General features: G+C 44.5%; 1 protein-coding gene across 3 annotated transcripts in view; it reads left to right on the forward strand.

Moving 5' to 3' along the window:
- baiap2b (BAR/IMD domain containing adaptor protein 2b) overlaps positions 1-22,569 on the forward strand; it is a 94,710-nt gene that overhangs the window by 22,270 nt on the left and 49,871 nt on the right. The window contains exons 2-3 of one of the 3 annotated variants that reach the window (XM_084078026.1): positions 4,848-4,923; positions 13,685-13,771. In XM_084078026.1, the coding sequence (XP_083934152.1) occupies positions 4,848-4,923; positions 13,685-13,771 (163 nt within the window). Of the gene's footprint in view, positions 1-4,847; positions 4,928-13,684; positions 13,772-22,569 lie in introns of those variants that run through there. The other 2 variants (XM_084078027.1, XM_084078028.1) reach the window with 2 other exon arrangements.

Here is a 22,569-nt window from a genome sequence, read left to right on the forward strand (position 1 = left end):
AGGAGGAGGAATAGGAGGAGGAAGTCATTATATGCCTGGCTTTTCCTTCAGAACCTCTGCTTATTGTGTGTGCTGTGTGTCGACACCCTCCATTGCCACGCTGAGGCAAATACAGCGCGCACGCACACACACACACTCGCACACGCACACGCACACGCACGCGCACACAGTCTGGGGCTAATCTTGTAAACCACTGGACCGATGGATGCAGTGCTAAATTTCTTGTGCAAACTGCCAGTAGGCAGAGGAAGTAACCCCCCAAATGTATTTCTCACATAATTGAAATATTTTTGAAAAATATTTCTGTGATACTTTTTACTTATGATAATAATGGAGGTCAAGGTCGCTCGGATAGGGCTGAAACCTTGCCCAAATATGGAGATGACTGACATCCTGTTACTGATACTGTATCTGGACAGCCATCTGACCCCTAGACTCTATAGGGTCAGATCATCTGACCCTATAGAGTCTAGGGTCTGACTCGGATGGCATGACAGCCCAGTCACATGCACTGTAGGTGACCTGAGGTTCCACTGAAACGTCATAGCGCTCACATCCAACATCCCTGCATTGTTGAGGTGGCAGGACAGAGGGGATCAATACTTGGCCATCTGTAAGGAAGGAGACAGGGTGCGTGCGTGCGTGCGTGCGTGCGTGCGTGCGTGCGTGCGTGCGTGCGTGCGTGCGTGCGTGCGTGCGTGCGTGCGTGCGTGCGTGCGTGCGTGCGTGCGTGCGTGTGAGAGAGAAAGGGTCTTGGAGAACACAAACAGGTTGTAACTTAACTTGCAGTCGTGACTATATTCAGATGGAGCATCCAGAATTGGAAATGGTCCATTTACACCCACATGCTGATGAGATTGCACGCTTCAGAATGAGACAAAAATAAAAAATAAGGTTTTATTTAAAGGTAGGTGTCGGTTAAAACAAAAAGCTTATAGCTAAAAAGTCGAAGCCCTATTATTCTGATAGTGATCATTGCTATAGAGTGTTTGTTCAGTAACAGGGGTCTCCCTGTCTCTCCAGCTCTTTAGGTGGGTTGCCAATGTCAGCCAATTAGGAGAGAGCACCCATTTTTCAGTTTAAATTAAAGTTTTGTGTTCCAGTTCCAATTATGTCTGCTCAGTTCTTTGTGTCATCACTTCAGTTTCACTTGTTCATCCTGTATCCTGGATGAGTTCTCTCTCCTGATTGGATGAAATTGGTATCCTGCTCCGCGACCTGAAAATGCATTTTCTGTTTACTGGAGAGACAGAGAGACAGAGCTTTAACTTTTTAATAGACAAATATTTTTGTTTTAGCAAAAGAATATCTATAGCAATGATAACTATGGGAATATAGAGTTGTAAATAGAATAGAATAAAACTTGCTGCAAATGTAACTTTAGAGTGTACACTGTACAAAAAATACTATAATGACATTAATTATAGTATTATATACAGTACATTACACATTAATGTACAGGTCCATTTCATTACATTTCTACGCTCTCAAAAACAAATGGAACGTTAACACGGAAGATTAAGGTGTGCATGATGGACCCAAATACTTCTTGGACCTACTGTATGGAATTAGTTCCAATATATACACAACTGACCCCGACTGTTGGGTATTATATCATTGTTGTTGGGTGGAAACCTAGTATGTCCAAAACCTTTCCTTTTTTTATCATTAACATGTCATTATCATCATTTTGATATAGTGAAAATAGCCATCTATTGTGAGCTTGTAGATCTGCTATTTTCACTACTTTGGTGCGACACTCTTGTCTGATGAAGTAGGGCCTTAATTCATGTAAAAACAAGTTGAAATATGGAAATATGAGGTTTCTGCCTGACAGCAATGATATGGAACTGAAAACTCAATAGTCAAAATGTCTGGCAAAAATTATGTTTTCCCAGTAGATGCCAGTGGCTACTTCATAATGGATCTAACTATCAGTGTACTGTATGTAACAGCCTACAGTAAGAGACAAATCAAACAACAAACATGTTTTTCAGCTCGCCGAAGAAGGAATCCATAATCGCACACCTTTGATCTTCTCTCTCAACTCAGCTGGCAGCCTGACACGGATGCCACAGCTCAACTTTTTATCTCCTTCTTTTGCATTGCAGCAATCTGATCCTAGGTCAGCCTAATCGTAATGCAGTACTTCATGCTTTTCTCCGTGACACAGAGTATGGTGTCTTCTCAGATTCCACTCTGGTGTTACACATAATGATAGACGGACTCGGGACTCGAGGTACTGGGCCTGAACATAATAAAACATGGACCTGAACCTGCCTGGGTCTCGGGTATTGTTGGGTACTTTCGGTTTTTGGTGGACCTCTAGTGCGTTGGTTCTAAGGGTGCAGCTTGCTGCTTTGAAATTGAGTCGATATAGGAAGAGAGTTCAAGTGACAGTTCATATGTATAGCCTGTAGTTTCGCTGTTTTACCCCTGCTGGTGTCAGAAATCATTTCTCTTAATGCAAGCGGATGGGTTTTTGACAAACTTTAGACTTGATTTTCTTACCTTAGTAAACATTCTCATAAATACTATATGCTTCCAGTCGCTAGTTTAAAGTCTTCTTTCAATCATCATGATATGCGTTTTGGTAAATTATGGTCCAATTTATTAAAACATTTACGATAAAATAGGTTATGCTCTAGGAGGGGCGGGATGATTTGATTAACAAGCTACACAACCAATAGCATTCATTCCACGCCCCTGCTCTTGATTGACAAGCTACCCAACCAATAGAGGATATGCGCATGCTTAAAGTGAATGGCACATCGAGTGGCAAAGCGAGTGGCAAAGCAACATGCAAAGTGAGTTTAACATTGTTTAATGTTGTTTAATGCAATCAGATATGACTTTTCTGTTTGGATGCATGGGCTGTCAAGGCCAGAAAGTATTTTTTTTGACACTCAGTAGGCATTCCTGCATAACTTCCGGGTTTGATGATGATGTCACACGCATATCCTCTATACTGGTCTGGTTGCATTCTGCAGGATATGACGCGATATGACGCGATAGAAAGATGGCGGATTTGAAATTCCTGAACAATCGGCTTCGTATACGTTTTTTAGAAACCAATGGTGTGGGTTTGTCCATTATTTTTTACAGTCTATGGTTGGTTCTTAAAGTGGGGTCCGGGGACCGCCAGTGGTCCTTGGGGGTGTTCCAGGGGGTTCCCATCAAAATTAGTTCATTTTGCATTCAATTCAGTTTAACCACTTGAGCCCGATATACATTGGCTATTTGAAAATAGCCGATCTACAAGCTCACAAAGTGTCGCTTTGTGACGCGTTGTGAGCTTGTAGATCAGCTATTTTCAAAAGAAATCATGCAAAAATGTTTAACATTTGGAATATATTTTTTTTTACTTTTTAAAACAAATCTTGTATGGGGGGTCCCTGGCACAAAATATTTTCAGATGGGGGTCCGTGGCCAAATACATATCAATGTGGGGGTCCTTGACATGAAAAGGTTTGAGAACCACTGCTCTAGTGTACTTTACTTGCTCTCCCTGCTAAAGAGTAAGCCTTGTCACATTTCCTATTTCTGCTGTTCCCCTCCCTAAAGAGGAACCCATTAACACACCCCACACTGCCCCATTTTCCATTTAGTTACTGTCGGGTGGAAACCATGCATGTCCAAAACGGTTCTTTTCTTAAATTATTTAAAAAACTTAAAAGAAAAGTGAAAACAGCCGATCCACAAGCTCACAGATGCGACACGTCATGAGTTGTGAGCTTGTAGATCTGCTATTTTCACTACTTTTATGCAACACTCTTATATGATGAAGTAGAGCATGAATCTACGGGGAAAAAAACATACAAAGTTGAAATATGGAGATACAAGGTTTCTGACCAACGATTTCCTACAAGGCAAGTGCCAACTGAGTCGGTGGTGCCACCAGACCGTGTATGAATCAAACCTGCGAATCTGGTGCCGATGGCAGAGTTGGCATCCAGGAGCCACCATCTGAATCCCCTTCACCCTTCATCCTCCAGTTCCTCGCTTTCCCACAGACGGCTAAGCAATTATCTCTCCTTGGCCACCTATTTTCTCCTTCCGTTGTACACTGCAAAAATCCGGAGTGTTGATTTGACTCGTGCGAGTGTAAAGGGTTTCTTTGTACACCGCGAAACTCCTGTCTTCATTTGAAGTCTTGAGTGTAAATTGTAAAATTATCATGAGTGTTAATTTCAATCTGAGTGTATCGTACCCAAAAGGGGCCTCCATTCACTTAGCAATGTATGATCTCCCTCCCCACACACACACACACACACACACACACACACACACACACACACACACACACACACACACACACACACACACACACACACACACACACACACACACACACACACACACACACACACACACACACACACACACACACATTGTGGAAGAGGACATAGCGATGGGGTTGCCAGGTCTGCTGCTGGGCACTGCCACTCAGCAGCCAAACTCACAGTTTGTCTAAAGGGAGGTTAGAGGGAAGCAAGCTCCCTCATGCTTTATACATTAAAACCATCAGTGGTGTCTCTCTCTCTCTCTCTCTCTCGCTCTCTCTGCATGTCCAGCCCATGATATGTGAGTTTGCAGTGAATCCTCACACCTTTCCTCTCCCTCATGGTTTGCTTACATCTGAATGAGCGGTGTCTGTGTGTCCTATTAAAGAGTGGTGTGAGCACACTGTAGCAGCCTGCTGCTGGTCGCTCGCTCCTCACTCGCTCTCTTTCTGTCTCCCTGCTCCTCGTGTGGGTGACTTATGCTTAAATTATCCTGCGTCGTACGATGATGCACAAATCAGCCTTTAACGGCAAAAACCAAACGTGCTCTCTCTCTGTTTTCAGTCCATCATGGAGCAGTTCAACCCGTGCTTGCGGAACTTCATCGCCATGGGGAAGAGCTACGAGAAGGCGCTCTCCAGTGAGTACACAACCCCTTTTTTTTCCTCCTTCTTCCCTTCTCTTTCCCTCTCTCTCTCTCATCCCCCCGTCATTTCTCCTCCTCTTTGTCTTGTGGTCCAGGTAGAGGGCCACAGCTTGCCCGACACTTGCCGCTGCTTTTATGTCCTCTTGGTCAGTCTCAGCTAGAGATGAACTCGGCTCATGATGATGATAATGTTGATGGTGGTATGGGGTGTTTTTCTGTCGCTGCTGATGTACAGTAGCGTGTCAATGCCCTCCCCCCATCTCACCTCTCAAGTAGATCAAAGACTCTTGGGGGTGGTCCATCCATTTGGCTTTGAACAACTTGAACCCTATGCTTGGTTGACCAGAGTCCCTCAGGGCAGTTTACTGTTTTCACTCTACATTAAATGTCTTCGCAGAAAATAGCAGATCTACAAGCTCTCAGCGCATCAGAGCTTGTAGATCTGCTATTTTCTGCGACAGGTTTTCCCAGAATGCGGATAGTGGGGTTTAAGCCCTACAGTATATATACTGTACTTTGTCATACGATGAATAGTGAAAATAGCCGATCTGCAAGGTCACAACGTCGTGTTACGATGTGTTGTGAGCTTTTAAATCGCCTATTTAGGCTTGTTTTTACGACAAATTGTAAAAGAAATGAAATGTTTTGGATTTTTTTTTTAAATAATATGAACATTTTTGAACATTGTTGCCTATAATGACATGGCAAAATGTGGGCAGCAGGTTGAAAGTGGTTAAACTACCATTTGGCTCTTTTGACACGCTGCCATTCCGGAGACGGTCCCATCGCTATAGAAATGCAGACCGTACACTTCACACACGCACGCAGTAAAATAATCTGCTCAATGGAATATTCACTGCATAACTTATAATATTTCCTTCAGATAGGAGAAGTTGCTACGTTCTCACCGTGTGTTTGTGTGTGTCTGTGTGTGTGTGTGTGTGTGTGTGTGTGTGTGTGTGTGTGTGTGTGTGTGTGTGTGTGTGTGCGTGTGCGTGGTCGTCGTAATCTGTATTGTTAACCGTCCAGATTGTTTCCCTGTCGATGTGTCTGTCCACCATGCATGTCCACTTCTTAATCAGTTCTACGTGTCTTCAAGTCCTTTTCTTGTGTGTGTGTGTGTGTGTCTGTGTGTGTGCTTGTATTGCTATACTTGCGAGGGGCGAACGTCCCACCACAAGCATAGTAGAATTTGAGAAATAGACATCGCAAGGACCATTTTCCAGGTTCTCAAGAGAAAAAACATTGTTTTATGGTTAAGAATGACTTTATAGACTTAGATTTACAATTAGGAAAAGATTCAGGTTTGCGATTAGGCATTTAAGAGGTTTATGGGTTAGGTGTCGCACTCCAAAAATAGGCACTGCGACACATTGTGAGCTTGTGGATCTGCTATTTTTGGCTTTAAGCTTAGGGTCAGAAATGGCAAGTAAATAGCATTCATAAAATCGCCGTCCTGAAATGCTAATACAAACAGCGTGTGTTTAACGGGGTACACATGCAGCGATGGCTCAAGGTTGAGGAGACTGAAGCTGATGTAAATGTCTTGAGGGAGTCGGGAGGAGCAGAGCTATAAGTGGGGCACAGGCCAATGGGAAGTGGAGCAGTGAGACGAGCTCTGAGAATAGGCCGCCGGCCCCAAGGGGTCCACCGAAAAGAGAACGGACACCGCCGGTAATCCAGGACACGACTGAAGACAGAGCAGGAAAGAGAGAGAGAGAGAGAGAGAGAGAGAGAGAGAGAGAGAGAGAGAGAGAGAGAGAGAGAGAGAGAGAGAGAGAAAGAGAGAGAGATAGAGAGAGAGAGAGAGAGAGAGAATAACAATTGGGAGAAATGAATGTTCATTGTGACAACAAAACAAAACCTGTTGATCACTGGCCCTTCGTGCGGCCAGTCTATGACGTCAGACAGTGGTTCTCAAACGTTTTCGTGCCAAGGACCCTCAAATTGATATGTATGTGGCCGCGGATCCCCACCTGAACATGTATATAACACATTTCAAGATTTGTCAAAAATAGCAGATCTACAATCTGCTTTTTTTTCATAGCCAAAGTATAAAATATTGATACAGGGGTTAACATGATTGTGAAGCTTTATTAATACATTTTCCTGGGGACCCCCATTTTCCTGGGGACCCCCTGGTATCCCCCCAAGGACCCCTGGGACACCACTTTGAGATCCAATGACCTATTACATATATGTGACGTCTCTGTATTTTGGCCAGGTTTCAGCTAGATCAGACCCCCTTTGACTTCCATTAAAGGGATAGTTCACCCCCAAAATGACTTTTTTTCTATTGATTAGACACCCCATGGAGACTTGAATTCATATATATATTTTTTTTTGTCGCATTCCTAAGCCAATAATTTGATGACCGGCAGCAGTTCCTGTCTCCTTTGTGTCTCCTACCAGAACCGCTGCCTACCGGTCCGCTGGTCATCAAATTATTGGCTTAGGAATGTGAGAAAAACAAAACAAAATCCATGAATTCAAATCTCCATGGGTTGACTAATCGATAGAAAAAAAAGTGGGTGAACTATCCCTTTAACAGTTATTCTCAACCTTTCGAATTTCAAGGACCCCCAGTTTGATATGCATAAGGCCACAGACCCCCTTTTGATCCCTGTTTTATTTTTAATCTCTGGGACCCCAATCACTGTAAAGTCATGAGTGTTAATACAAATGGAACCACATTTTGTTTCATTTGTACTCTCTGAGTTACAGACCCGTCAGGGTCCAGTTGGACCCAGACGTTGAGAAACATTAAAGCATTCTAAAATAATAGTTAAATAGTTAAAAGTAAAACCTCCATGGCTTATTGACACGTGCACGAGAAATGTCCTGCTGATCGGTCCAGCGGCTCGCTAGATTTGCCCCGGACACACAGACAGACACTCAGACAGACACTCAGACAGACTCACAGACCTGTAGACAGCTCGCCTCCTACAGAGCCGACAAAAACAGGAATGGACATCCGCGATCATTACCTTGACACAGCAGCATGTCAGAGCCTAGTTATTAATCAGTGTTACAGAGATTCTAGTGAGAGCTGGTCATTAGGCGTCTTATTTGCATAATTTTATGAATGTTGATTAGGTTTGGACTTGCATCAAAATTAATGTCCCCGACACCGTTGTGCCGTTGACAGGGGCCACGCGTGGACTCAGATAAGCCTGGCCTCCAGGCAACGTTTGAGCGACCGCTGCGATAAAGACGTCTTTTAGCACTTGTCTCTTCCGCTTCATTCTGCAGGGAGGACAAGATGGCGTCGTCGGGCTTATCTATCTGATGAAATGTGAAATATGACACAATGACAGGAGTATAGGACTGTGTGTGTACCGTACATGGCCCCAGACCAAAGAAAATTAGAGCAACGGTATTCAAGAGTAAGCAGGTTGCGATGATGATAAGTCGTGGCTGTAGTTGTGGTCCGCAGCTGTGCTCGGGTGTGTTCAGTGAGCAGTCCTTTCCCTGCATCGGGCTTAGAAGGGGGGGAGGGCGAGCAGGGAAGTCTCTGAGAGAAACTCACAGGCCAATAACCCACTCAATCTGGGAACGCATCTGTGTAATCTTTTTGATTTAAGTCACATTTTATACTTTGGCTATTCAAAAGAATTGCAGTTCTGCAAGCTCTGCAAGCATAAAGCGAACATGTTTAACTCAAATCTATTTGCTCCTGTGGGGGGGGGGGGGGGGGGGTCCGCGGCCAATTACATTTAATTTTGGGGGTCCTTTACATGAAAACGTTTTGTTCCAGGGACCCCCAGAAGCAAAGATTTGAGAGAAAATGTTCAAAGATTTGCACAAAATTTCACGATAAAAAAAAATAGCCAAAGTATAAAATAGTGGTTTATAGGCTATAGCTAAAAATAAAAAATTACACAGATGCGTTCCCGGATTGAATGGGATAAAAGGAGGCCTCAGCACCGTCTAGATAGATAAGGCTAAAAATAGCCTTGCGACTCCCCAGAGTGGGGATTACACTTCGTCAATGCCAGGCAGCAATGCCTGGGCTTTTATAGAGAGTGCACTCAGAGAGAGAGGGAGTAGAATAAAAGCACGGCAAAGCCGGGCACCCGGTGGGCATCCATTGGTACCGCAAACAATAGCCAGTAGCGCCTCCTGTTTGTGAGGGTCGGGGATGAGCCTACTGGGGTGTGTAGCAGCGGTTTTGGGAGCGGGGGGGGGGGGGGCTTGGGAAGTGGAGTGGGAAAGACCTTTTTGGGTCCATTCCAGACGGTTATGTTTGATTCTGAAGTGCTTGGTTTGATGCAAAGGTGGGACTGCAGAATGAGATGCTTTGAACAGAAACTCATCACATAGCTTTATGGATGCAGGTTTTGAGTGGGCTGGAAGGTGGGGGACATGTCACTCAGTCCCATGTCTCCATAGAGCTATGAGGGCGGGGGGGCGGAGAGAGCTGTCACCGGGAAGAATTCAACTGTGAGAAATCGTAAGAAAGAAGGAGAGAGCGTGTAGGAGAGGAAGTAGGGTATTTGATAGAGGATGTTGAAAGGCTTGACGGAGATCCAAGTGGGTTGAGGTCGGAAAGGGGGTGTGAACGAAGCCTCGAGTACAACTGATCAATCGGCAGATAAGCTTGTTTAGAGCCCGGGTCTCACCCCTTGTTCTTGTTTAATTGACTGTGGAGGTGGTGAGGGAGGCACCGCGTCACTCGCTCCCGAGTCCCTATCAGCCTTCATCGCCATTCTAATCCTCTTTACGCCTCCCTCTTCCGTCCAATCACTCATTTCTGTCTGTCTCGCCCTAGCCAGCTCGCCGTCCCACCTGTAAATGAACCCGTCCGTCCGTCCATCCATCCATCCATCCATCCATCCATCCATCCATCCAGCCATCCATCCCTTGCTGTCCAGTGCTAGCCTGGAAACCAGACCAATTTGCCAGTGCAAAAATGTTTTGCACTGGTTGTTATAGGTCCTTGGTTCTCAAAGTGGGGTCCGGGGACCCCCAGGGGTACTTGAGGGGGTTCCAGGGGGTACCCAGCAAAATATGTAAATATAGCATCAGAATAATTATGACCTTTTATACTTTGGCTATTCAAAAATAGCAGATATACTGTACAAGCTCATAGCGCGGCACCGAGTGCCGCGCTATGAGCTTGTAGATCTGCTATTTTTTTTTAAATCTTGAAAATTTGTGCAAATCTATGAATATATATATTTTTAAAGCTAACATTTGTAACTCTAATCTTTGCTTCTGGGGGTCCCTGGAACAAAACATTTTAGATGGGGGTCCGCAGCCAAATACATATCATTTTGGGGGTCCTTGACATGAAAAAGTTTGAGAACCACTGTTATAGGTTCTTATAGGATTTTGCTGCCCCCGAAGTAGTGGGGCACCAATCAGGAACCAGTATGCAAATATGGGGCGGGTTTATCACCACCAGAGGCATTTTTTTTATCCGCCCCTTGGAAATGCAGGTTCCACACAGAGATTCCAGACTAATATATCTACGTAGTGATATTAGTCTGGCCATGCCAGGCTAGTCCAGTGCTTCAGGCACAAGCACAGCGACAAGCGCACAGCACGTGGCATCATGATCTGCAGTTTTCACACGCAACACTGGCACACCACTACATATAAATCTGGCTTTAAAGGGATATTTCACTTTCAAAAAGACTTTGGGTCATTTCATCGTCTACTCAGGCTTTTGTGAGACCCCCAGACCGTTTGTAAGTTGCTTGATTTAGTATTTAGATATTTGATATTCATTTTATCAGACACGCCCCCTTCCTATACAAACCCATTTCACCCAACTTCAAACTCAATTTTTAACCTGTTAGATTCATCAAAAACACCCGTCCTTGTTTCTGCTGACTCACCCTGCCCTCCTAATACGTGAGGGGGCCGTGTTTTTTCGATTACTTTTTTCCTTTATTTTATTTTATTTTTTTATTGTATTTAATTTTTCATTTTCCCCCAAAAAATATAAAAAATAAATGAAAAAAGTTATCGAAAAAACACGGCCCCTCGCGTATTAGGAGGGCAGGGTGAGTCACCAGAACCAAGGACGGATGTTTTTGATGAATCTAACATGTTAAAAATGGATTTTGAAGTTATAATGGGTTTGTATAGGAAGGGGGCGTGTCTGATAAAATGAATATCAAATATCTAAATAATGAATCAAGCAACTTAAAAACGGTCTGGGGGGCTCACAAAAGCCTGAGTAGACGATAAAACGACCAAAAGTTTTTTGAAAGTGAAATATCCCTTTAACTACTCCACACTCTCTCTCCACCTGCGCATAACTCTGAGCCTCTCTCTTTCACTGGCCAGCATCAGCATGTATCCAGGCTTACCGGTGGTATGTTGTTCAGTTGCAGTGTGTGGGCATTTGCCTTTTGCTGGTTGGTTTACAGTCCATCCAGAACTCCAGAGCAGACGGAGCCCTTTTTCTTTGTTTTGATCATTTTCTCAAGAGGTGGGAAGAGCTATTGAAGCATTATGTGCTAGCCATGTCTATTGTGTATGGACTGTGCAGCCAGACTCTCCTTTTCATAGTCAGAAGGAGAACAATAACTTGCATAACAGAAGGCGTCAGTCGTGGTCTCTGAGGACCTCAGTCAGCCACAGGAAAAACAGCAATGCATGTGAGCTTGATTGTAGTCTGGTCTTTTTATACTGTTTACTATCTAGAGAGTAAATATTGTCTGTCTTTTTCCCTGCAGTGTAATAATAATAATATAATAATACATTTTTTGTTGCTTCACAGTTAAATCAGGAAGTGGAAAAACAACATGTTTAAAAGCTGCAATCCAGAATACAGTTTAATAAATACATTTATATTTTAACCAATCTGTAGGGTAGAGCAGTGGTTCTCAAAGTGGGGTCCGGGGACTCCCAGGGGTCCTTGAGAGGGTTCTTCCAGGGGGTCCCCAGCAAAATGTATATAGCATCACACAATTTTTTAACCACTTTATCCATATTTTATACTTTATACTTAAGCTATTCAAAAGTAGCTCAGTGAGCTTGTACATCTGTCATGTTTGAGAAATTTAGAATAATTTAGACTTTTTTTTTTTACCCAAATCCTCTCTTCTGGAAGTCCCTGGTACACAATAGGATCCTTGACATGAAAAAGTTTGAGAACCACGGTGGTACAGTGAGCTATCATCATACAGTAAGTGCACACAACTGCAGTGGTTGGAGGTGGTCTCCCTATGTATATCCTGTGGTGGTGTAGGACCACTACTGGCTGATAAGAGGTATTACACGAAGTTCAAAGCTGGAACCATGGAACAACATATTTTGAGATGGGGGGGGGGTTTCCACGACCGAATACATATAATTTTGGGGGTCCTTGACATGCAAAAGTTTTGTTCCAGGGACCCCCAGAAGCAAAGATTTGGGTTAAAAATGTAAAATATATAGATATATAAGATTTGCACAAATTTTCACGATAAAAAAAAAGCAGATCTACAAGCTCATAGATTGAGCTTGTATATCTGCTATTTTTGAATAGCCAAAGTATAAAATAATGGTTATAGGCTATAACTAAAAATCATTTTAACCACTTTATTCATATTTTATTCTTTATACTTTGGCTATTCAAAAATAGCTCAGTGAGCTTGTACATCTGCTATTTTTGAGAAATTTAGAATCATTTTAAAATGTTCAAGTTCAAAGCACAATATCTCTCTAGCCTGATTATCTGACTGAAGCTGCAAGAGAAGCAGTCCACTACAGTGGAGTGGGCGGGGCCTATGTTCTGGAGCCAGGCTACAATAATCTCCCGTGTGCACAATGCAAATTAACCCCAGCTAGTTCCTGGCACAGGTCATTCCATCTTCTGGGGACCCTGACAGCAAAGGCCTTCATCGCTAATCTAGACAGAGTGTCGTGTGCATTCTGGAAAGCCATCTGGCTGGCGGTTCAAATCACCAAAACACCCATCAGTATGGCTGCCTGTAATCCACACACTCCTCATCCATATGTATGTTCGTTTATACTGGCCATGTTTCCTCTGTCATAATCACTGCTCCCAGTGTGGCTAACCCTTCTGACCTCCCTTAACTCCAATCAACTGCTTCTATGACTAGACTCATGCTGGTGAGTTCAGAGTGTCCCTCTGCTGGGGGACGGAGTGGCCGTAGTGTCGCACCTTCGCCCCTGTTTCGTGTGATGATAGACGGCGCCGGTGGGGTGCAGCTACAGCACTTCAATCGCTGAATGAATCGCTTTGACCTCTCTGTCAGGGAAAGTGGACAGTAACTTTGGGGTACTAGCGTAACCTTGGTTGTCTGAGTAGCACGAGTGAGTGTCTCATTATTGTTCCCACTGTGAAACGAATGCTGAGAAAGAGAACTAAAGTTTAAAACTTAAGGTGGTTGAGATGCTTTTGTTTGGGCGTTTAAAGAGCTTTTGTCTAAGGTGGCTCCGCTGTGCTCTTTTAGAATTGGTCTTCTTTTCTTCTTCTTAATAGCCTTTATTACATCACGCCTTGGGTTTTCCTTTCACCATGTAGTGGTTAAGAATGGTCTGTCTTAGTTTGCAGCTTCCATTTAGCTTCTATCCGTTAGTATTTCTTGTAGTTGCTCTATATCCTCTAGTGCTTTTTGTTGTTGTTTACTTTCCCCTCCTTCTGTTTAGTCTCTCCATAGTATCTCTTAGCACTTTATTTCCCATGCCCACCCTTACCTATCTGCGGCCAACAGGGGAGGGCTGCCGGGCTGCCGAAGATACCGTTTTCCACTCCGCACCCTTGATCTGATGCCCAATGCTTCCATGTTTCCAGGTGTGACATTTGCTGCAAAGGGCTACTTCGACGCTCTGGTGCGGATGGGCGAGATGGCCAGCCAGAGTCAAGGCTCAAAGGATCTTGGTGAGTCCTAGTAGTGGCTGTAGCGCCTCCCCCAGTAGGGGAGCAGGTGTATGGGATACTGTGGGATGTAAATTAGGCTATGGGCAGAAGCAGCCAATGACCAACCTGCAACTGGATGTACACACACACACACACACACACACACACACACACACACACACACACACACACACACACACACACACACACACACACACACACACGCACACGCATACACATACATGCTCCAACATGGATAGCTCTCTAGGTAGTTTTGTGCAATTAAGTTTATATCAGCTGCCTCATGAACAATAATTTTCTGTGAATTTAATTCCTGACATTTGTTACAGCAGTGCTTATTTTGTTCATCTCCTGGCATGATACCCCAATGTTCAAGAAGCTATAGAACCTCTTTAGCGGATTTTGTATTATAACTCTGTGAACAAATAACTTTTCAAAACGTTTCAATTATTCACACATCCTCGCATTCAATACTTCATAAAATAAGAGGTGCTCATGATGCAGCAGATTCCGCCGTTTGTGCATCGTAATGCAGAACGTATTCAAATGCTATTCTGGGGAAAATTGCACAAATTAATATTTCATGACTATTCCCTATACTAAAACAAAAAGAGCAGCTTTCACAATGTGTTTGGTCTTGTTCAGGTTGGATTGGCCCTGGTTCTGCTCATTATAGATAGTAGACTTCCAGACAATGGACAGTGTGGAAGGGGAAACAGCCAGGTAGGACTCCCGTTAAGTGTTGTTTACAAGTAGCACATCGTCGCTGTCGGGTGGAAACCTTGTATGTTCAAAACTTCCTTTTTTATTATTATTTTGAAAAACATTTTAAAATATTACACGGAGGAGATTATGTGCAGATCATGTACCGGTATTTAGGCCAGGTGCTGGACATCAAGGCAACTATTTGCCTGATGAAGACCTATAAGGTCGAAACGTTGCGCCATTAAAGAAAATACATTTCCAGTGTGCGGATGTTTTACCTTCTTCTCCAAACTAGTGAAAATAGCCGATCTGCTGTGTTCACTACTTTTGTGTTGACCCTCTTGTATGACGAAGTAGGGCACTAATTTACAAAAAACAAAGGTTATGGAGATAACAAGGTTTCTGCCCGACAGCAACGATTTGTAAGAAACGATGACAGGCTTGGTGACAGCATTGTCACCGTGCGAGACAGTAGTGTTGGTTGTATGAAAGTGGCAGAGCGTCTATAGCACTGAATACACTTCAGTGTGACTTAAGGTGGCAGGAGGCTTCAACTCCAAAGGGGAAGGAGAGGAAATTGGAGGGGGTGACTATGTAATGGTATTGGTTGTCGGGGGGGGGGGGGGGGGTAAGGTATGGACATTATGAAGCAAGTTAGGAGGATATAAAAGCAGTCTCTGCATTAATTATTCATTATTCTATTTTGTGTTTTTGGCTACTCTCACATCACGTTTGTTTGTTTTTCTTCCACACACTGAAATCCCTGTATTAATGTAACTACGATTGGACAAATGGAGCTGAATGAACCTGTAAAAGGGTCCATTTGTTTCCATTTGTACATTCTTTGGAGTATACACAAAGGATTTTACTGTGCAGTCTCTGCCCTGTGCGTGTGTGTGTCTGTGTCCACTCCAATTTCCTACGGCAAAAGCCCAGTACAGTGCCTGCCTGAGCTCTGCTTCAGCTCCATTATCTGTGTAGGCAGTGATCATCCTCATCCCAGCCACTCTGTGATGGGCTGTATGCCATCAACCCAACTGTAATCTACCTCCACTTTTTTTTAAATTCTAGTTTAACCCATTAAGACCTGAGGCCGATTCTACAAATGTCTTCTAAAACAGTTTTCTGAAAAACTAAGGTGCTCAAACTTTTTCATGTCAAGGACCCCCAAAGATATTTGGCCACGGACCACCATCTCAAAATGTTTTGTTCCAGGGACCCCCAGAAGCAAAGATTTTAGTAAAAGAAATGCTTTAAAGATATATATATATTCAAATATTTGCACAAACGTTTCAAAAATAGCAGATTTGTGCCGCGCTATGAGCTTGTATATCTGCTATTTAATAGCCAAAGTATAAAATAATGGTTAAAGTGGTTACACAGATGCTCTCCCGGGTTTAAATGGGTTAATGTGTATATTAACTTTAAAATACGTAACTATTGTGACTATTGTGAAAAATATCTTGGTGAAAGATTATATCAGAGATAACTTTCATTTCATTGACAGAATGTAAACAATATTAAGCCCACATCAAGGCCCCTAAGTGTCATTATTAAAATCCTCAAGTTCATGTAGGATACATACATCTGTCCAAGTGGACACCCATCGGGATGCAGAGATGGGTGACAGTATAGCCATTTTTTTTGCTGTCAAATGTGTTTTTCCTACACACATTCTGTCCCGCAGGGTTCTGATGAATCTGGTGTATGTGTACTGTATGTTAAATGTTTTCCTCCCATCTCTTTATTTATTAATTATTCCTCATCTCAGTTAACCACTTAAACCCTCTAGATTTAGTAATCTGGTCCTGAGTTGGCTCTGTACTGCTTTTTCCCCTCTACACCAAACCTCTTCACCCCAAAATAGCCGATCTACAAGCTCCCAACGCGTTGCAGTGCAACATATTGGGAGCTTGTAGATCGGCTATTTTTGGCTAATGTTCCCCTCAGAATAGGCATGCTGCGGTTCAAGTGGTTAAACTCAGCAATGCCTCCCTGTGCCTCTGGGTTTAAATGACATGCTAGGCTGAGCAGCCAGATTGATGCTGTCTTCACATATCAGCATCGCCCCCGGGGGGGGGGGGGGGGGGGGGGGGGACCGCTGTCTACATCTAAAAACAGAAGGGCTCTTAATGCTGACGTGTATTTCTGCGTAGACGCACAATGTGAGTTCAACTTGTCTTGACGGCATGGTTGTGTGCATATCTGCCCCAGCAGATTGTGTTATATACTGTACTACCTATGTGGTAAGACTGTATATTAAGGTTGGGTAATGCACTTATAAACCTTCATAACACTCGTTATAAATGTTTATAATTATGCATAACAACAAGGTTTATGAAGTATTATAAGTGCTGGACATAATGCATTCTAAGCTCAGCAGAACAGCACATAACTACCAGGTTCATTATAACTGTTTATAATTATGCATAACAACTTATAACAACGGCACTTTATAACTAACTAAGTTATGGCAGTTATGCACATGAGCCTATTCAGTCATATACTACATTTGTATATAAGACTGTGTGGCAGATGGACTATTCAGTAATATATCATATTAAATATTGATTAATTCCACAGGATTTGATCATATGTGGATTATGAGACAGTGGGCCTCTGGGCACAGACTTGTAAAAGCCCCCCCCCCCACCCCACCCCACCCCTTGGCATGCAGGTACACTGGACTTGCAGGTCAACACCACAATATTTTCATCTGCAACAGGATCTACAGTGCACACGCATAGGCTAGTGTACAAAGAACGCCGAGCTGTTTTGCACTTGCATTTTGCATGCCCCTCTTAAGTCCTTTTCATAGACTGGTGGGATAAACAACATGCTCTTAAAATTTATCAGGATGTTTTCTTTCTTGTGACATGTACAAAGTGAATGTTTAGTCTATTCCTTCAGTTTTCAGTTGGACGTTTGGGGCTCTGTTATTGACATGAATGACTAAGCCCATGAATGCTAGCGCCCCCCTGGGCCTGGGCCCAGTAGGCCCGTGCAGTAATCCACCCCAGGATTTGATACAAGCTGCATGCGAGTTATTGGCACACATAAAGGTAGTCCCAACCGCCTCTTTAGATTACTGCATTATTATTTAGGAGTGGTTATTAGTGAATACTTCCCAGTCCCATTTGCTTAATTCATTAGTGCACGTCTCCAAATCTCCAATCAAGAATTTACATAATTAGCCCGTGCTTAGCCCATTAGATTGTAATGATTAGGTAGTTACCAAAGCTCTGAGGCAACCCTTGAGGTGCTGGCAGGCAGGGGGGAGTGGGGGGTCAAATGAGTTCACAGCATTGGTCACGGACAGGCGATTGTGCTCACACCGTCAAATCCGAAGTGTCCGTTTATCCATATGTAACTCAGAGTGTACAAGTGTAACCAAATGGACCCGTAAGGGTTTACACCCATTTCTACACTCTCAGGGTTACTGTGTACTGTACTCTCCTCATCTGCCAATGACTTGGGGTGTGTGTGTGTGTGTGTGTGTGTGTGTGTGTGTGTGTGTGTGTGTGTGTGTGTGTGTGTGTGTGTGTGTGTGTGTGTGTGTGTGTGTGTGTGTGCGCGTGTGCGTGTGCGTGCGTGCGTGCAACACTTCACCCAATAGGCTCGCACAGCGTTACGATGTTAGTAGCCTGAAAGAGCGAGCCCTATCGATGGTCTTGAAGGGCGGATCCAAACCCAGGCGGCAGCACCGCTTCCTATTGCTTCACCAATCTATGTCCTATCTATGTATTTAATCTAAGCATTAAAATGAGCATCGGCTAGTGGCTTGGGTGGCGCAGCCAGTGTGGAGTCTTAAGGGCTCAAATCCACCCCGGTGTACCTAGTTTGGCCAAGCGTCAATACAAACGCAATTGGCCATGTTTGAGGGAGGGAGGCCGGGTGAGGAGGGTGATCTTTGTTGCTGCACATACTCCTACGGGCTGGACGATGCCTGTCAGTGGGGGGTGTTGAACGGGAGGAGTAGGATGGAGGCGTAGGGTACAACGGCAGTGGCAGCACAGAAATGTGAGGGGAGAGTTAATTGGATGAAAAGAACGGATAAAGCAGTTGGCAACTAATGGGCATTAGGACATGCACACAATGAATTCCCGCAAGTGACAGGGAAGAAAGCAGGGGACACGAGGAGAGCAGGAGTAGAGTTGAATTTGAGAGGGTAGTTATTTAGAGAAAGCCTAGCCCCTGATAAGGGCTGACTGCAGATGAATAGTATCTTCATTAGACATTTATACGATTGACAATTGTTCAGAATAGCTGGGTAATATAAATGGTATTGATAGAAATTGTTATCATAATGTCTCATAAAGATTTTGTTGTGAAAGCTTCGTTCCTTCCTTCCATGAAGTCATAATCCCTTCCTTGAGTTACCAAGGGTAAATCACTGTGTGTGTGTGTGTGTGTGTGTGTGTGTGTGTGTGTGTGTGTGTGTGTGTGTGTGTGTGTGTGCGTGTGCGTGCGCATGTGCGTGTGTGTGTGTGTGTGTGAAGGTGCACTCGGTTTCACTGACGGAGGTGCGCCGCCTGAAGGTGACTTGAGCCACGAGCGGTGGCGACCTTAGGCGAGTGAATCGCTGTGCCGAGCGTGGCTAGGTCACCTTCAGTCGACTCAGTGCTGTCCGAGTTATGTCCCGATAGGCACAGAATCGTAAATTATCGTCCGCCCTAGTCTCGGTGCCTCCGAGACGTCATTTCTTCTTTTGACGGGGGGACGAGGGGGGACGGGGGGATGGGGGGACGGGGGGGGGGGTGAACTCGAAGAAAACAAGCACTCCTTTTTTTATATATATAGATAGATAGATAGATATCTCCCTGTCTGATGAAACATGGCCCACAGAGCACAATGTAAAAATCGCACCCTGTGTGAAGGAAGCGGTGCCTTTGGTGAGTGGCCTCCTGGTGGCGCTATAATAGGGCGGGGCGGGGCTTCAGCAATTAATGCTCGTCCCTATTGGTGGTCTAAGTCCACATACCAAATTTGGACTTGGTGGCATGCTGCAAACTAGAGTTATAGCTGTTTAAAGCCAGTGGCCTCCTGGTGGCGCTATAATAGGGCGGGGCGGGGCTTCAGCAGTCAATGCTCGTCCCTATTGGTGGTCTAAGTCCACATACCAAATTTGGACTTGCTGGCATGCTGCGAACTAGAGTTATAGCTGTTTAAAGCCCGTGCTCAAACGGACATCCAGGCTCAAACGGACAAACGGACATCCAGGCTCAAACGGACAAACGGACATCCAGGCTCAAACGGACATACGGACGGACATAGTCAAGTGTAGAGCGGCTGGCACCGCTAAAAATACCTGGAATACACAGCACACACTACGTTTTCTCAGGTGAAACGTACAAACCGGTTCTGCGGCCCATCTGCACTGGGAAACCAGTGGGACTTCTATTATGTCCCCTCAGGTATAGTTATCTAACGAACACAACGCAAACAGCCCGGAGGGTTCATTCCACAGTGACATTGGTGACATAGTACATCATATCATTGTATTTGTAACTCTGAGAGTGTGCAATGTACATGTGTACCCTCTCGGAGTTAAATTAACACTCAAGATTTTATAGTGCATCCTGGAAAGAGAACACTGCTGTTTTTAATTGCCTTTTTCAAGCTACACTGTACACTGTGCACAGCCACCGCAGGGGAGCAGTCTAATGATAGATTAAATCTGTCAACAAACACACACAATCACACACATACTGTACATACACACCAATACACACACATGTGTGCTAGTGCAGACTTGGCTAGTAGTTAGTATAACAACTTTACATGATATTTATTAGGGGTGTCACATAATTCGATCAACATCAGAAAAGATTGATAGTTCAAAAAATGGGAATCGAATAGTGCCCTCAAAATCGAGTTGAAGAGTCAGTATATGCTCACAGCTTGAGTTTCCTTACTTGCAAAAAAGGCCCCAGGATTTATATTTTTGACAGTGTGATTTAAAAAGTTTTAATTGAAAATCGAATCGAATATGTGCCGACTGGAAACCAGCGTTTTGGTCTGCCCTCAGCCCTCCACTTCCGGTGGTGCGCCTATGTTTTCATTCCCCAGCAATATTTCTCCACGGAACACTAACACACCATTTCTCCCGAAGAACATGGATCGTTTTGGTTATAAGCCTACTTGTTTCTATGATGAAAGAACACGTTCAAATGTTACTAACTTTCCGTGGTTTTGTCGGCTCCGAGGACGCTATTGTTAAATGAGTTTGGGTTTGTTTCCAGTGGGAAGCGAACGCACAGATGTAAATCCCGGCCACTACATTTGATTGTGTAAAGCGCGGCCTGCTTCCTGATCTGAAGGCACGCCCACTTGTAGGCCAACGCTCACACTTTCTGAACGGGCCTCCCTTCAGACTCAGTAGTGCAGCTCTGAATCTGTTCTTGAGAGATTAGAATGAACTAGACCATACCCGGTGAGGGGCACAGGCAAAAATAGTAGCAAACTTGGGGTTATTGCACGTCCAAAACGGGCTTCGCAGTCTGATGCACATCGTAATGGTGAATGGCTGTGTGCAATTTGAGATCCGTGAGCAGTGTGCAGTGGTGTACAATGTAAAAAGATAGAACAAATTGCAGGAGATGAAGTTAGCAGTTTATTTGTATAAAAGGAAGGTAAGAATTAAATGGTGTGAAAATTTTAGCGCGAGCCGTCGCGTGCGCGCACACACGCACGCACACACACACACACACACACACACACACACACACACACACACACACACACACACACACGGCCGTCGCGCGAACACAAAGCACAGGCGCGAGCCGTCGGTGCGCGCGCACACACAGCACACACACGGCCGTCGCGCGGACACACAGCACAGGCGCGAGCCGTCGGTGCGCGCGCGCACACACACACACAGCACACACACTTACACGGCCGTCGCGCGAACACACAGCACAGGCGCGAGCCGTCGGTGCGCGCGTACACACACAGCACACACACGGCCGTCGCGCGAACACACAGCACAGGCGCGAGCCGTCGGCGCGCGTGCGCACACACACAGTTAGATCTGCCGTTGTTTTTTAAAAGGCTAATAAACAGCTGAGATTTGGCGAAATTGAAAAACGGGCTTCGCAGTTAAGTTCAGATGGTAATGAGGAATGGCTGTGTGCAAAATAAGATCAAGTGCTCCAGCCAGTGAGGAGAAACGGCACACAGACAAACGAACGAACGAACGAACGAACGAACGAACGCCGAACGAACGAACGAAGGCCACAGAGGTTAGTGAAATTATAGGAGGATGTAGAATTATGTGCAGGATGTAATTTGCATACAGATGTGAGGGGACTAAATGTAATTGACTACATTTAAAAAACATATATATTTTTTTAAAGATCCTCTCTCTCACACTTGTGCCAGTGTGCCAGTGATCCCCCTCCCCTGTGCCAATGTTGGCACCCGTGCTTAAGGTTGCCTGCCCTGATCCATGCTAACAGGCCCAAAATACACGTAACTGACACACATCATCCACTCACAGCGACTCAGGTTTGTTCAAGAGCTTGTTTATCACTTATACTGTAGCAAAGCTGATCCACAGCCCTGAGAGCTCAGAATAGCAAGCATAAGTGGTGATGTTCCATTCAGCTATTTTGATCAAGAGATGTTGGCTGGAAGTTTGAACAAGTGGCTCCCTTTTGAGAAGACTGATAGATACTTCATGATGCTTCACTGCTATAGAGGTGAGCGTAAAGCCCGAATTATTCTGCATGAAAATAGCAAATCTACAAGCTCTACAAGCTGCAAATCTACAAGCTCCGTGACTCATTGTGAGCTTGTAGATCTGCTATTTTTGCCACGCAACACTGCCGTACAACGGTGCAGCGCATAAATTAAAGTTTAAGTCAGACCCCCCCTCCCCCTCTCTCTCTCTCTCTCATTCTGAGAACGCCCCCGCATTGATGTGGGAGCTCAGGCAGCCTGGAGAAAACACGCTGCCCGCCGCACACGTTTCTAAAAATAGATCAAACATGCCTTGACAGCAGAGCGAGAGAGTGCATGATGAGGAGGAGAGGAGAGGAGAAGAGAGACAGAGTACGCTCAACAGTGTCCAAAAAAGGCTCGTCGGCAGT

Source organism: Gymnoscopelus microlampas, assembly GCF_963454915.1.
Source record: "Gymnoscopelus microlampas genome assembly, chromosome: 14".
NCBI classification, from domain to species: domain Eukaryota; kingdom Metazoa; phylum Chordata; class Actinopteri; order Myctophiformes; family Myctophidae; genus Gymnoscopelus; species Gymnoscopelus microlampas.